This window comes from Mytilus californianus, unplaced genomic scaffold (assembly GCF_021869535.1).
Source record: "Mytilus californianus isolate M0D057914Y unplaced genomic scaffold, xbMytCali1.0.p SCAF_2, whole genome shotgun sequence".
Lineage (NCBI taxonomy): Eukaryota > Metazoa > Mollusca > Bivalvia > Mytilida > Mytilidae > Mytilus > Mytilus californianus.
In genome coordinates this window covers 71,127,451-71,145,251 of record NW_026262668.1, presented here as the reverse complement: position 1 = coordinate 71,145,251, position 17,801 = coordinate 71,127,451, and the positions used below count along the sequence as shown (strand labels likewise).

The 17,801-nt window shown below is 32.0% G+C and overlaps 1 protein-coding gene across 2 annotated transcripts in view; it reads left to right on the top strand.

Moving 5' to 3' along the window:
* LOC127728024 (nucleoporin NUP188-like) overlaps positions 1-15,222 on the top strand; it is a 101,168-nt gene extending 85,946 nt beyond the window's left edge. The window contains exons 44-50 of one of the 2 annotated variants that reach the window (XM_052235173.1): positions 3,950-4,024; positions 4,514-4,629; positions 5,775-5,853; positions 7,973-8,107; positions 10,944-11,008; positions 11,687-11,816; positions 14,846-15,222. In XM_052235173.1, coding sequence (XP_052091133.1) covers positions 3,950-4,024; positions 4,514-4,629; positions 5,775-5,853; positions 7,973-8,107; positions 10,944-11,008; positions 11,687-11,816; positions 14,846-15,046 — 801 coding nt within the window. In that variant the 3' untranslated portion in view covers positions 15,047-15,222. The remainder of the gene's footprint in view (positions 1-3,949; positions 4,025-4,513; positions 4,630-5,774; positions 5,854-7,972; positions 8,108-10,943; positions 11,009-11,686; positions 11,817-14,845) is intronic. The other variant, XM_052235174.1, reaches the window with a different exon arrangement.
* Positions 15,223-17,801: the final 2,579 nt, after the last annotated feature.

Genomic DNA, 17,801 nt, shown 5'->3' with positions numbered 1-17,801 from the left:
TGAATTAATATGAATTATTGCTTATATCCCAACTATTAGAAGAAAATGGTTCATTTAATTTAATTTTGTTAAGTTCCTTTTTAGCTCACCTGACCTGAAAGGTCAAGTGAGCTTTTCTCATCACTTTGCGTCCGTCGTCCGTAAACTTTTACAAAAATCTTCTCCTCTGAAACTACTGGGCCAAATTTGACCAAACTTGGCCACAATTATCATTGGGGTATCTAGTTTAAAAAATGTGTCCGGTGACCCGGCCAACCAACCAAGATGGCCGCCATGGCTAAAAATAGAACATAGGGGTAAAATGTAGATTTTGGCTTATATCTCTGAAACCAAAGCATTTAGAGCAAATCTGACATGGGGTAAAATTGTTTATTAGGTCAAGATCTATTTGCCCTGAATTTTCAGATGAATCGGACAACCTGTTGTTGGGTTGCTGCCCCTGAATTGGTAATTTTAAGGAAATTTTGCCGTTTTTGGTTATCATCTTGAATATTATTATAGATAGAGATAAACTGTAAACAGCAATAATGTTCAGCAAAGTAAGATCTACAAATAAGTCAACTTGACCAAAATGGTCAGTTGACCCCTTAAGGAGTTATTGCCCTTTATAGTCAATTTTTAACCATTTTTCGTAAATTTTTGTAATCTTTTACAAAAATCTTCTCTGAAACTACTAAGACAAATGTAACCAAACTTGTCCACAATCATCATTAGGGTATCTTGTTTAAAAAATGTGTCCGATGACCCCGCCCGTGAACCAAGATGGCCGACATGGCTAAAAAATAGTACATAGGGTAAAATGCAGTTTTTGGCTCATATCTCTGAAACCAAAGCATTTAGAGCAAATCTGATGAGTATAAAATTGTTCATTAGGTCAAGATCTATCTGCCCTGAAATTTTCTTACCAATCAGGCAACCCGTTGTTGGGTTGCTGCCCCTGAATTGGTAATTTTAAGGAAATTTTGCCGTTTTTGGTTATTATCTTGAATATTATTATAGATAGAGATAAACTGTAAACAGCAATAATGTTCAGCAAAGTAAGATCTACAAATAAGTCAACTTGACCAAAATTGTCAGTTGACCCCTTAAGGAGTTATTGCCCTTTATAGTCAATTTTGAACCATTTTTCGTAAATTTTTGTAATTTTTTACAAAAATCTTCTCCTCTGAAACTACTAAGACAAATTTAACCAAACTTGTCCACAATCATCATTAGGGTATCTAGTTTAAAAAATGTGTTCGATGACCCCGCCTGTGAACCAAGATGGCCGACATGGCTAAAAAATAGTACATAGGGTAAAATGCAGTTTTTGGCTCATATCTCTGAAACCAAAGCATTTAGAGCAAATCTGACATGGGGGTAAAATTGTTCATTAGGTCAAGATCTATCTGCCCTGAAATTTTCAGACCAATCAGGCAACACATTGTTGGGTTGCTGCCCCTGAATTGGTAATTTTAAGAAAATTTTGCAGCTTTTGGTTATTATCTTGAATATTATTATAGAAAGAGATAAACTGTAAACAGCAATAATGTACAGCAAAGTTAGATCTACAAATAAGGCAACATGACCAAAATTGTCAATTGACCCCTTAAGGAGTTATTGCCCTTTATAGTCAATTTTGTACAATTTTCATAAATTTTGTAAATTTTTGTAAATTTTTACAAAGTATTTTCCACTGTATCTACCGGGCCAAGTTCATTATAAATAGAGATAATAGTAAGGAGCAAGAATGTTCAGTAAAGTAAGATCTACAAACACATCACCATCACCAAAACACAATTTTGTCATGAATCCATCTGTGTCCTTTGTTTAATATGCACATAGACCAAGGTGAGCGACACAGGCTCTTTAGAGCCTCTAGTTTAGGTTTTCAGAGTATGCACTTTTTCATTACATTCACAGAGTTAAAATGTCCGACCTGATACATGGAGGCTATAGAAAGTTACCCTGTCCTTTCCATAAATACTCTCAAATTTTTCATGGCAATGCTGTATTTAGTCTTGAGATAACTTTTTTTAAATGCTCTACTTCAGTTTTTATATGCCTGTTGTAGACGAGACATATTATGGTATACTATAGTCCCTCTGTCTATCCGTCTGTCAGCACTTTGTATGGGACTCAAATTTGCCTTTACTTTACAAATTCTCATGAAATTTGAACACAACATTAGGATTGAAAGGAGAAAGCTCCCTTTAATTTTGAAAATTTTTAGTTGTGTCGTGCCACAGTTACCAGACTTTAACCTTTAGATAGAAGACTTTTGAATTCGTGCACTTTCCAATAAATTTCATGTCACAATGCTTTTGTTATTATGTTACTGTAAGAACTGATTTTCGATGACATCGTTTACGTCAATTCACCACGGGTCAACCAGTGTAACTCATTCATAAAAAACAACTTGAGATTGGTGTATTTAAGGCACACATCTTGCACTTACTCTGGTATGCTTGATTAATTCCTTCACAACTTTAAGCTATTGTTGGGATTGACAAAAAGATGCTCCCTTTAGATTTGGAAAATTTTCTGATTTCAATCATTTGTCATTCCAGAGTTACAGGACTTTACCTGTCATATTTAAGTAAATTTTTTACATGTACCATAACTTGGGAATGCTTGCATTTGATTTATTGGAAACTTATCTTAATTGTTTAAATTAGTAAAAGTAAGATACTGTTTAATGTTGAATTTTTTTCTATTTGTAGTTCCAGAGTTATGAGACTTTTACCAAAAATTAAAGACATTTTTTTTATAAAATAAAGAGAAGTGATATGATTGCCAATGAGACAACTATCTTAACATGGCATGCACTAGCTGTAGTATGCTTGTATCATATTACTACAAACTTAACAATGTTGTTAGGATAAGTGAATGTAGACTTGCTTTTGATTTTGAAAAATTTCTGGTTTGTATTTCCTGAGTTTTAAGACTTTTAACAGTTATATTTGATGCAATATTTGTGTGCCTAAGTATATCTTCATGCAAGTTTTTCTATAGAGCCATTTTACTAAATTTTGATTAAATGCCAACTAAATATTCCATTTTATTCTTGTAACAATTTCAATATACATTAATCAAGTGTATCGTGCACTCTTGGCGCAACTGTTTATTATCTTTTGGTCTATATTTATATTAAGACTGTTGCGCTGTCCATCTAAGTTATTTGTCCTGTACAAATGTTTTTGTCCTGCTTTGTTATGCTCCCTATTCAAAGGAGGAAGGGGGAGGTATACTGGTTTTCATCCGTCTCTATGTACCTTCAGTCAGTCTGTCTATCCCATCCAAATTTTTCTCAGTAACTACAAATCAAAGCTTTCTGAAATTTTGTGTCAAGCTTCATGTGAGTATGCTATACTGATGCATTTTCACACCCATTACTAATAAACTTTTTGTTTATGGAATACTTATATATTCTTACACATAATGGCTGTGTATGAGGTTTTCATTATATATTTCTTGGGAACTACAAATCAAGTAGTATTCAGTGGGTGAATAGAACAGTAACAGTTGACTTTCTTAGAAAGTATTGCAGGGTCAGATCCAGCAATATCTAAAAGGGGGGGTTCCAACTATATGTCCCCATTCAAATGCATTGATCGTCAAAAAAAAGGGGGGGTTTCAAACCCCGGAAACCCCCCTGGATCCACCACTGTATTGAGATGCAAATGAAGTACTGTAAGTTCTAAATTACTCTTTGCAATTATTTTTGCAATAAGAAATGCTGCATACAAATAATATAATTATATTAAAAATGTGAGTGTTTGTTTTTGTGGACCATTTTGCTATAATAGAAAAAATGCAAAACATCTAATGAATTTGCAGTAGCTTAAAAAATTACGTTTTATTTGAACTTATATTTCTAGAAATTGGAATTTGTAATAAATTACTTTTATATTCTAAGCATTCTAATACATGTAATTTTATATATTTAATGAATATTCATGTTTTGCAGACAAGTATGATGTATATGAGCCAAACATTTATTGCTTTTCTTATGAGACCAAGATATCTTCAACAAATATTAGAGGTGGGTATATTTAGCCTGATCTAGTTGTATGAAGTTCAAGTCTATTTTATTATATATTCATCTATAATTTATAAACTTCTATAGTCACAATGAATAAATCATCAGACATTTAAAGCTGAAACATGATGGCATTGTTTCAAGTAGAAATTCAGATATAAAATTAAAAGTAAATTACAAAGAAGAAATAAGAAAATCTTTAGTTCTGATAATTTACATCCCAGGAGTTTGTACATGCCATCCATCTTTTTTCAGAGTGAAAGGGATTTTATGATTTTTGTGCAATTGAATAGCATGCATAGAATTTTTGGCTAATGCTAGAAAACTGCATCATTGTTAGGGTAATTTTACATTACTCCTCTGGAGATTTGTTCCTTGGAATGCAAGAGGAGTTGGCTTTCTTTTATCCTTGATGAAGAATATATCCCTGTGAAAAAACGTTCAAATATTTTCAATCTTGCAAAGTTTCTATGTCTCTTATTATCTTTACAGCAACAAAATGGACAGACCAGTCGTCCAAGATTTACTGCCTCGCCAATCTTGCAACAACAAAGCTCAACAGAAGATATAGACAAACCATCAAAACAACTTGTACATATACAGCATAGGTGACTCAGTTTATGATACTGAAAATATTGATCACTCCTTGTAACTTCTGTAATAGAGGGACATAGTAATTTTCAAATAGAATAGTAAATGCACCTGGGATCTAGTTATTAGATAATATTTACAATATAAATATTATTTTTTAACAAAAAATTATGTGGACTGATTTTTTTTTAAATGTCAATTTAAGCGTAATTTATGTATATATATGTGATTTTTACATACATTCTATACATTTATATGCTACTTTTTAATTGACTGTATCTCTGGAAGTATAAAAGCTACAAATATCGTTTTTGTCAAGCCTGCAACATTGACATTCCAGCTCAGTCTGTGGTTAAAGATTTTTTTAGACATCAACATCTTTGTCTATCTTTCATGGGATTTTATGAAACTTGGATAACAGCTTTTTTATGATCAGAAAATAATATCCATAGCAATATTATTGAAAATACTATATTTCTATTTTTTCATAATTTACTGACAAGTGGACTTTTTGCAGTTAATAACAATAAGATACAGTCTAAGGTTAAAAATTTGCAGACATAAATAACTTGTTAAACCTTCATGAAATTTTATAGATAACTGAACAGGTGTTTTTTTATCATTATAAATTCCTGAGAAAAAATTTGAAAATATTTGTTGTCATTTTTCCATATTTTACTGATGAAGGACTTTTTAGAAGTTTTTTTTTATCATTTTTCAGTATTTTACTGATATTTTTTTTTGCAGTGAACATTTACATAGTCTGGAATAAAATTTTTTAGACATTAATAACTTTGTCAAGAGCATTTACATACAGTCTGGAATAACATTTTTTAGAACATCAATAACTTTGTCAAACCTTCATGGAATGTTATGATCGCAGGGTAGAAGCTTCTTCAAAATCAAGAAATAGCATCTGAAGAAAAAGTTTTGTTTATTTCATTTTTCTGAATTTTACTGATAGAGGAACTTAGTTTTTTGGCAGTCAGCATGACACTTGACACTGACAATGACAATCGAAAGCAAGACAAATTTTTGGATATTCAGACACAGTTAAACAAGATCTAAACACATTAGAATTTTATCAAAATCCGAAATGTCACCCAATTACTTCTACTTTGTCTAAAAATATACTGACTAGAAAAATTCATTTGCTTTGTAGAATGTTAGATGTTCTTTCCCATAGTTTGTCATCACTGAAGAAGTTCACACCAGATTTATGTGAAATTTTGCATGAACAGGCAAGTTATTCAAATAAATTTGTCTTTCGAGGTATTATGGGAGTACATAGATATAAGAAGATGTGGTATGAGTGCCAATGAGACAACTCTCCATCCAAGTCAAAATTTATAAAAGTAAACCATTATAGGTCAAAGTACGGTCTTCAACACGGAGCCTTGGCTCACATCGAACAGCAAGCTATAAAGGGCCCTAAAATTACTAGTGTAAAACCATTCAAACGGGAAAACCAACGGTCTAATCTATATAAAAAACAAGAAACGAGAAACACTTATGAACCACATCAACAAACGACAACTACTGAACATCAGATTCCTGACTTAGGACAGGTGCAAACAATTGCAGCGGGTTTAAACGTTTTAATGGTACCAAACCTTCACCCTTATCTGAAACAATAGTGTAACATCACAACATAGAAAGACATACTATAAAATATCAATTGAAATGGCTTAACTCAATCAAATCATGTATGAATAAAAATTAAAGATTTTTTTTTGTACTTTGCCAAAATGTAGTTCATACTATGCTATTTACAATTGGTATGATAAAAGGTTTATGTAACCAAGCTAGTTTTTAAGCTTCAGGTGCAAAACTCTCATATTTGCTAAGGATTATACACCAAAAAAACTATTATGAGACTAAAGAGACACTAAATGATAGAATTTTGAAGTAAACACAAGATGGCTCTTATCAAATGATTTCAATAGACATACACGTTGTATGCAGGGCTTCCAAAATTATTTTTAGCTAGCCGGACATTTTATATATTATCCTGATTTTAATCCCTTAAGGCAAAATAAACAAAAGGCAATTATGGTAATCAGTTGCCGAGTTGGCCATCCCAATGATTGACATTAAAAAAAAACGATATTAAACTTTCTTTGATTCAAATTCAAAGTTCTGACGTAAACTGTTAAATTGGCAGTGCATCATTCGAAGTGTGCAACATCAGCGTACTTATATCTGCCTCAGACTCTTTATTGTGCAAAATAACGTTGTCAAAAACTTTACTTTCGTTTTTAAATCTAATACCGGATGTTATATTGACAATGGTAAAACATGGACCAGAGACGGATAAGTAAATTCCGTGTACGTTTGCAAAGCATGAATGAGTGTAAGTAGCTCTTTCTACGTTATTTCTTCAAAAAAATATTCGAAATAAACGCGTGACATAAAGGTATCAGTGACAATTTAAGCATTTTTTGAAGAAATTAGGACGAATAATCAAATTTCACACCTGCTCACATGCACACACGTGTACTAGTTCAAACAGAGACATGTCTCTGGTTCAAACAACGTGGTTATGACGATTTTTCATTTTCACCTTTTTATTTTTTGCATCAAATCATATTTGTAAATGTATTACTGATAATTTAAATCTTTTTGACTAAATTAATTAGATGCAAACCGCTGAAATGTAAGAAAATAACTTTGAATAGAACGATAAAATGTCTGGTTCAAAATAGTTTACCTGTCACCTGAACAGGTAAATTTCAGCTGTTCGACAACTAATTAGCCTTGATGAAAATGAGAAGGTATTAAAGTAGGGGTTGTTTTGATAGTACTTAATGATCATGTCACTTTTATGACCGGATGTCTCTTAAGAAAGCCTTGAAAACTAAAAAGTAGATGACCGTTTCATGCTTTGCCCAGCCGGACTTTTACCGGACATTATACAAATGTCCGGAATATATGACCGTTTTGGAAGCCTTGGTTGTATGTGACTGAACTGTTCTAAGTGCTTTAGTTAAAAGAAATGATACATAAGCACAGGCACTTGTCTCAGAAAAAAAATTTCCTATATACCTTAATAGTGTTATATTAAGGTATATAGGAAATTTTTTCTGAGACAAGTGCCTGTGTACATAAGTACATCATAGGTCCAATGAGATATACAGATGAAATGCAAATATACAAGCAGAATGAGCAGTTGGACTAGGTGAAAAAACATTTTTACATGCAAGAAATCCCACATGGACATTCATCTCGAAAAATCACTTTTACAGGTTAATTGTTGAACGGTAGTAAGTACCCAAAAGAAATATCAAACTGTCTTTAAGCTTTGTCTTGAGTTTTGAGTCTCTAAATAGGCTAACCTTCAGATGCATTATTTATTTATAGAATATGGACTATAGTGAGTTTGATCCTTTCCTTGCCTTAGCATTTAGTGGTCCATCACCAGACCAGGACAGTATACCATCATTTGGTACATTTACATCGTGTATTAGAGATGTGTGTGTCAAGCTGTTAATGAAGGTAAATATAATTATCTCCCTTGACGGAATTTACTACACAGAATATAAGAAAAGAAATCAACAAATGAAATTTTTCCTCAATTTGAAGCAGGGCTTCCAAAATTTCCTGACGACAGCCGGACATTTTTCAAAGAAATATTTTTGATGGTCAATGATCAGCTGGATACTTAAATGTAACTGAGAGGATGCATAAATTGATATATGTGTCTAAATAATTAGTAGTGTTATATGCAATAAAATTATTTATAACTGTTTTGTTTTCTTCATTCTAAAAATAATTAAATATTATCCTCGGTATTGTGTCATTTTTCTGTGTATCGTAATACAGTAACCATCATTGCATCAATCAGCTTCAGTACCTGACTGTTCTCATGTTTTTGTTTCTGTTTATATAATCTATCTTCTCTCTGTGAGTACTTAACACTTTGTAAATTAAGGCCATCTTATTTGAAACTGTTGATGTTGGCTTTAATTGCAGTACAACTTGATCATCAATACACGTGATACTTTTCTTTTTGTGTATTGATTACCTGACCACGTGACTTTTACAACTGATGCGGTATTTATAGATAACATTGAGGAGGCCCGATGAAGGATATTGTTTTAAACCGTGTAAAATCTACTGAACAGTGATAACATTTTTCTTTGTACAATTTCCCAACCTGATTTAGAAAATAAGGAATAAATAAAAACATACTCAGTTGATAAATAATTTAATGAATAACAACATGATATTTTATGGAAGCATATAACAACAATAAAATATCAGAAGAGCACAATGTTGACAAACACACGCAATAAATATTACAATGAGCACATTGAAAAGAAGCACAGATCACAGCACAAGATTAGAGTTCATTTAGTCTAATTTAAGATTTTACATTCATGAGCTTGCTAAATGCATTGTCACGTCTGATAAACATGGCGGTTACGAACGGATTGCCATTTGCGGATAGCAGGAACAGGGTCAAAGTCTTTAACATCTACACCTACTAAGCTTATCCTCATAAGTTGATCTAAAGCGTCAATACCTAGACTACACCTTAGTCGATCATAATTCCCACGGCGGGACTTAACTTTACGTCGGACATCACCTCTTTCTCTATAACATCAGAAATTGTCTGAATAAATTCGGAGCAGGCATTGTTCTCTTGATATAATTTAGAAGTGATCACGGCACCATTTACCTTAGTTAAATCATTTATTGACTGAAATTTGTCCATTGGTTTTTCCTATATATTTTAGTAAATTTTCCCCTTGAGAGTACCCCAGTATTTAACACGATGTACAGTGTTAAATAAAATAATATATATCATACTTATTCATTTATAAATATCCTTATTTGAAGAATAACTTTTAAATATCAGGATACTTTTTAAACTGAATGCTCATTTAAAATAATATCTATAAAGCGTAATTAAATAGGATGTTGTTCCATACACGCTTACATGTTTGACCTCGTTTACCGGATTACCTTTATGTACATTGTTATGCATCATTAATTCTATTGATAAAGACAAGCTAAGGACACCTCATCAAAGGTAACAAACCTGTAATCAGTGAATGATTTATGGCTTCAATATAACTTATTGAAGGGATAATTGTTTGACAGCTTGTTGTTATTTAAATAAAAGAAAACGTGTTTTTTCTACTTTTTATTGATGTACACAAGCTAAAGACCAAGCCGTACATTTATGTACCCAGAGGATTAGACTAACTGAGACACTTCAAAGTATCTGAAATATGCTGCTTCTGTTTTATTAAACCCAATTATGACCGAAATATCTTTGTGAAATAGATTGCCACAATTATAAACTAAAATGCCCAAACGGACATGCCCAAAGCCCCAAACGGACATTTTTATCGATCGATAGTTGGTAAAAATTGAAATGATCGTTTCATGAAAATGCCTTGAATAACAAAATGTGGCACATCAATTCTATTTGACCGTTTGAGGCTGAGAGCAGCCGGTCTTTTTATGAAAGTTTCGGTCAAGTCCGGAATATATGACCGTTTTGGAAGCCCTGATTTGAAGGGGTTTACTTTAATTTTACATCTATCCCTTAAAAAATGTTCAATCGTTGTCTAAAGAATAAAATGTTTGCAATTATTGTCAGGGAAATGTATGGTGTTTATAAAGAATAAAAGATGTGGAAAGATTGAAAATGAGACAACTATCCACCAGAGACCAAAGTACTTTGATTTAAACAAATATAGGTTACCTTACAACCTTCAATACTTTCAATATAATGATCAAAACCCATACCCTATAGAAAGCTATAAAAGGCCCTACTAAAACCATGTGAAACAATTCAAACTAAGAAAACCTATGGCCTGATTTATGTGCCAACAAAAAGCAAATATGATAGACAGCAGCCCACAACAATCACTGAATATGAGGCTTCTGATTGGACAGGCAAATACACGATGTGGCAGGGTTAAAAATATTTGCGAGCGATCAACCCTTCCTTTGAATATGGAATAAACTTTTCATTTACAGTGATCAATTATCTGTAATTTAATGTAGTATTTTATCTGTAAATTTAATGTAGTATTTTATCTTTAATTTAATGTAGTATTTTATCTTTAATTTAATGTAGTATTTTAAAGAATATTTTTATTACTTCTTCTATTAAATAAAGGAAAACAAAGGACAACATTTTTTTCTCAAGTTGTTGTTTTTTGACTGAGAATGAAATGGACTTTTTAAAGATGCCTTTATTCTATTAAGAGGCAGAAATGAAAGTTGCAAATATTATGAAATTCTTGACAAAATGTTTAAAGTGATAGCATACATAAACACGTATATTGTTTATTGACTATTTTGTTTTATTTAGCAGGAAGTGAGATCACCTCATAAGAATTCCAATTCAGAAGAAGGCAGTCCCGAGTTAATCCCAAAGTAAGTATTAAGTTTTGGACTTTATAGATTCATAAAACACATTGCTAAATCAAAGAATGGCTTCAATACTAACTGTCAGAGTGACTTATAAGATGAGGGAATTTAAACAGTCCCCTATTAATTGTTTGTGTGCTTGAGCTATGGCAATTATTGTTTGTAATGGTATTTAGTTTTTGAACAATCTTTATGTTAAAAAAAAGGCATAAAATACCAGAAGAGATTTCTAAAAAAAAAATGAGCATAATGTATCATGAATATAAGAGTGCCTTAGGTTTCAGCTTTTCCACAAAACTTTCCATTGTTAATAATCATAAATAATAGTTAAAAGTTGCTATGGTAACCGTAAGTTACGCAACAAAATTTTCAATATGATATCTCAGCTCTGGACTTTCGGGACAAAAAACACAAACAGTATGAAGTATTCAAATTGATTGTTTTATCTTTCTCTAAGAAATACTGTCTTCCTAATTCTGAACAAGATTTTTAGTCAATGAGATGTTCTAATAGTTTATTACTTGCCTGAACATATTCAGTATTTCAAATAATGGCCCAATATATGCTCAGTTGAGTTAAGTCACATGTGCAGATGATCTCCAATATTTTGAGAATTTATCCAGAAAATTTTGGGAATTAAATAAAAGATGGATTAAAAAATCTGTATTCCTAATCTTATTTCAGAAATTTGATACATTATGTAATGGAAAATGCATTGTACATAGTCATGTCACAAGCCACCAGATATCTAAGAGATCCTCACCTTCCCTCCAGTGAGAAACAACTGTTAAAAAGGGAGCTTGGAACAGAAATGGTAAGAATTGTTAAATATATACCAAATATCCACTCAATATGTCGCAATTATAGAGAGAAAAATATACAACAGCAATAAATATGGCAAAAGTAGGTCAACCAGTATGAAAGTTGTGTGTGATTTGTAAATGCTCAAGGCACAAATATATATCTTAACTCAATATCTGACAGGATGACTGACAACACAATGAGAAAACACAAGTCCACAGTTTGTAAGATTCTAATGTTAATTGAAGCATGCACAAAGTTTCTAAAGTTTTATTTTTATTTTTACAATTTTCAAACCAGCTGGTGCTTATTTCATTTTTTACTTTGGTATCCTGCTACAGTATTTCACTATTTTTATACGCCCGTTTACGGGACGTATTATGGTATACCGTTGTCCGTCTATCTGTCCATCTGTCCGTCCGTTGTCAACATATCGGACAATAACTCAAAAACGCTTTAAACAATTCACATGAAACTTTGGTGAATTGTTTTTATCTATTGACGTGAGCTCCCTTTCGTTTTTTAATAAATTTTAGATTTTAAGTTTCCGAGTTTAGGGGGTTTTTTTTATTAAAAAAGGGGGATTTTCCAGTTTTCGGACAATAACTCAAAAACACTTTCACCAATTTACAAGAAACTTTGGTGAATTGTTTATATCTATTGTGATGAGCTCCCTTTTGATTTTTATAAATTTTAGATTTTACGTTTCCAAGTTATGGGGTTTTATTCATTTAAAAAAGGGGGATTTTCCAGTTTTCGGACAATAACTCAAAAATGCTTTTAGCAGTTTTCATGAAACTTTGGTGAATTGTTTATATCTATTGACTTAAGCTGCCTTTGGATTTTTATATATTTTAGATTTTACATTTCGGAGTTATGTGATTTTATTCATAAAAAAGGGGAGATTTTCCAAAATTTTCCAGTTTTCGTACAATGCTTTGAGCAGTTATCATGAAACTTTGGTGACTGGTTTATATATATATCAAGACAACCTCCCTTTAGTTTTTCATGAATTTCTAATATGACATTGAGAAGTTATTGAACTCTATTTTTTGAAAAAGCGACGGGCGTATCATGCGCTCATGGCGCAGCTGTTTATTTATGATTACAGTATAACTAAGCAAGCCTCATGTTATCACTTGTATCAAATTACATAAAGAACTCATGCTCATAATTTTGATACTGTAAATTTTATTTTGAAATTATTGCAAACATTGAATATAAGGGTCCCAACATCTATGGCAGTTACCCATTAGGGACCATCAGTGTGTCTGTGTGTCAGTGTGTCAGTGTGTCTCTTTATATCTTGAATATCCCTTGGAGTTAATTGATGATACTTCATATGAACTTTCAATACCACCAGAAGATGTGTATGGAAAGATTTGAATCTCTAGCTAAAAGATGAAGTCACATATTCAGTTGAAAATTTCCATCCTAGGTCCATATTCATAAATCATGTGATTGCCTCTACAAGTTTATTTAAGAAACTTGATATGAATGTTCACTACTACTAGAAAAAAGTGTGTAAGACAAGATCAAGGTCACAAACTTAGTTAAAGTCCATAGGTCCAACTAATTGTGTCTGTTCTTTATCTGTAGTTTCCCTTGGAGTTCTTTTTGTCGAGCCTGCGACATTTATGTCGCGAAAGCGAGACTTAGCGATCCTAGATTCTGTCGACTGTGGTGGTGTCGGCGTCGTCAACATTTAGGTTCAGTCTGTGGTTAAAGTTATTTTTAGACATTTATAACTTTGTCAAACCTTCATGGAATTTTAGGAAATTTGGACAGCAGCTTTTTTATGACCAATATACAGTATCCAGAGCAAAATTTTGAAAATGTATTTTTTTTTCATTTTCAGTTTTTTTCTGATAGATAGACTTAGTTTTTTACAGTTAACATTTACAGACAGTCTGGGATTAAATTGTTTTGACATGATAAATTTGTAAACCTTCATTGATTGTTATGAAACTTGGACAGAAGCTAATCTTCAATAACAAGAAGCAGCATCTAAAGAAAATAAATTTTTTTTTTTTAAATTTTTTATTTTACTGATAAATGGACTCACTTTTTAAAGTCAATATTACACTTTAACTGACAGCAGCAATAGTAGGCGAGACACTGGGTTCTGCGGAACCCCTTACAAGTTTTTTTATTATATTACCTGGTAGGTAGTATAATTGTTCACTGCTACCAAAAGGTGTGTCTGAAATCAAATGTAATCGTTAGCTTACAGCTGTTATCATAATGCTAGCAAGTTAAAGGTTTGGTTGGCTTGCTTGCTTTGTTTGTATTAATGTTTGCTCAAGCATTGTAATTAAGATTGACATCTGCAAACAGTGTAAGTAGGCGGAGTCAAACCTGTATATAGGTAAATTTGATTATTTGATAATGTCCAATCAAATTTAAATATAATGTATACAAGTTTAACTCTGCCTTTTTATATTGTTTTTTCAGATGTCAATCTTAATTACAATGCTTGAGCAAACATTAATACAAACAAAGCAAGCAAGCCAACCAAACCTTTAACTTGCTAGCATTATGATAACAGCTGTAAAGGTCAAGGTCACAAACTTTTGAAAGTTGCCCATCCTAGTAACATATTTATAAATTGAGTCAGTTCCATAACTGAGTACCTCGTAGAGTTAATTGATGATACTTTTTATGAGTGTTCACCACTGCCTAAAATTGTATGTCACAAAAAATATGTTGAATCTTAAGTTTAAAGGTCAAGGTACAAACTTTTCTGATATCCCCATCCATTCCACAATGATATTCATTTCAAACAATAAAGGTGCTCATGAGATGGTCTCAAACGTATCTTGATATGATTACAGAACAATTGACAAAAATGCATTTGAAAAATTCAGGAAATGCTGCACACAAACAATGTGAGATCTAATAAATGAGATATTTGTCTACCACAATTATCAAAATAATGAAAAATCACAAAAATTTCTTATTTTACAGATTTAATCACTTTGATACTAATAATATTATTATTAAAGAACAAAGTGTTTTCTTAAATATCTTCTTTTATTACAGAATTACTTTTTGATGGAACTTCAGAGATACTTAAGACGGGGAACACCAAGTTCTCCTAGTGCTGCCAAAAGTCCAAGACCTGGTCTTTCTACCACTACACCTTTATTAGGACGATCATTATCACAATCAAGTTTTGCTTCTACACCAGAGACAGAATTTTTCAAATTTGTACAGGAATTTGTAATACAAGTTCTGAAATGATTATTTATGAACAGTTCATTTGACAATAAAACATTTTAAAATCAAGTGTTCCTCTGCAAAACATTTCAAATTTCAAATACAATGTTTATATATATATGTTAGCAGTAAATGAATTATGCCAAGACATTGGCATCACCTCATAATTTCATTGAATTAAAGGCATTTTACAAACGTAATTCCTATCTAGGTGCCCTCTTGAACTTGTAGTGAGGTGTGAGCTTTTGCTTTTGTTGAAGGCATCACTGCCATTTCAAGATGACAAACGACAATAAAAGCACTGCTCCCTTGGTTTTGTCAAGTGCATGTACAGATTTTGTGTCATTACCCAATACACTCTATCCCACCTTTCAATTAACATTCTTGGCAGTCATTGTGTTTCTTCCCTTTTTCACACTTAAAATATCTATATATGAAATAAAAAAACAGGATAAAGGCCAGGTATATCTTTGTGTTTTTGTCATTCTAAGAATTAGGTGTTGATTTCCGATCTTTGGTTGTAGCTTTGAAATCCATTTACAACTTTAGACTGGTAAATTTGTGTCATTGGGTTGTCATTACATTGACACACCCATATATCCATGGGGAAAAAAATGGTATGTAATTTTGCTAGTCATTAACAAATAAATCATACATTAACCTTGCCAAATAGTGTTTTCACAAGATTGTGTCCCTTTCTTTTAATTGTATTGACATCAGGGGTCCTTCATTTGTGTCGCAAGTGTGTTTACTTACAATATAGGTATAAAGGCCCATGAAAGAATTTAGTATAAGGACAAACTTTTGAATTTCTTGAATTTCTCAAAAATTACATTGTTCACCTTTTTTCAAATTTTGCAGTTGTTCATTTACTATAGATATGTATATGGACAGGATTTTGGTTGTCAGTGGACTTCTTATAGGAGTTATTGTCCTTAAATGACAGTTTTTGTCTCACCTGCAACAAAAGAAGCAGTATGTGAGACATAGGGATTACTATCGAGTGGCTGCGTAAACTATTTGTATAAAGCTTTACATTTCGGAAGATAGAAGACCTGGATGCTTCATACCTTGTATTCAGATACCTTATGTAAAGAAGTTTCCATCTGTCACATGTCTATTGTCTTTGACCTCATTTTCATAGTTCAGTGTCTGCTTGAAAAAACATAGTTTTTTTGTCATGTGAAATACTCACTTATTATGAGTAATAAGATAGCTATACTTGATTTATTGCTTCCTTTCAATAAAGTCATATATTTACATGTCTGTTAGACAGTGTTCAGCTCACCTTGACCTTATTTTAAAGATCAGTGATCAAGGTTAAGTTTACATGGTCAAGTCCATATCTCAGATACTATAAGCATTAGGTCAACTATATTTGGTATATGGAATGAGTGTAAGGTGTGCATGTCTGACTGGCAGATTTCATTTTACCTTGACCTCATTTTTATGGTTCATTGGACAATGTTTAGTTTTTGTGGTTTGGTCTTTTTTTCAGATACCATAAGCAATAGGGCCACTATATTTTGTGTATGGAATGAATTAAGGTGTACATGTGTGTTGGACAGGTTCCATATGACCTTGGCCACATTTTCATGGTTCATTGGTCAATGTTAATTTTTCATGGTTTTGTCAGTTTATTAGCTATAGGTCAACTTTATTTGGTATTTGAAATGATTGTAAGGTGTACATGTATGTCTGGCAGGGTTTATATGACCTTGACCTCATTTTCATGGATCATTGGTAATGCTATACTTGTAGTAAAACGTTCATATTACAGACTTTCAACATAAATTTAATCATAAGCAAAGTAAAAGAAGAGACATTTCAGCTTGTGCCCTCTTGTTACCTTTTTTTTACGTTTTGGCAAAAATATTGAAGATACAAACTGTGAACAGTAAAATGATCAGTAAGACAAAATCTACAAATAGGTCAACATTCCCTTATGTGTTACGGGAAAAATCTATAGTAGATAGTTCTTATATAATGATTTTTACCCTTTCTTAAAGTTTTGGGGGATAAACTATAAAAGATCGAGAGAAACTGCAAAAAGCAAAAATGATTACCAAGACAAGTTCTACAAAAAGGTCAACAAGGTGGAAATTGTCATTCTACTTCTTCCAGGAGGTGTTGCCCTCTAATGACAATTTTTATCAATTTTATGCGTTTTGGGCAAAATCTATAGTAGACAGAAATAAACTGTATACTATACAGTAAGAACAGCAATACAAGATCAACAAAAAAGAATTTAGTCATAAATTAAATACTAGACTACAGTGCTAGAGAGAGATTCACAGATTCTGGTGAGTGACACTGTTAAGAGCAGAGTTATTAGGTATCTTTGTACAGAAGTACTTTCACAAAACTAGTGATTTTTTATGTGCTGTTGCATTAGCCCAGTTCATTTCAATTTCTAGCAGAGTTATGCTCCACAATAGAAGTGCTTTATTTACTTTTAGATTTTTAACATTCTTCAGATGATCAGATTATATTTAAGGGTGTTATTTCTAAGTACAGAAATACAGAAGTATTTTGAAATACTTTCATCAGACCATTAATATTTAGAATTTGATACATTTAATATTACCCAGGATATTGAGAGGCTTATAATTTGTGGGTTGAAGATTGCACAAATTGTATGACATCCCTATAGTAACTGTCTGGTTAGCTATATTTCAGTTTTCACTGCCTTTTTTTTTAAGTTCTCTCAGCATAGAGCAGTAAAGTGAACATTCTGTATATCCTTTACATGCCCATGTAAAAAATTACACAAGTTGCA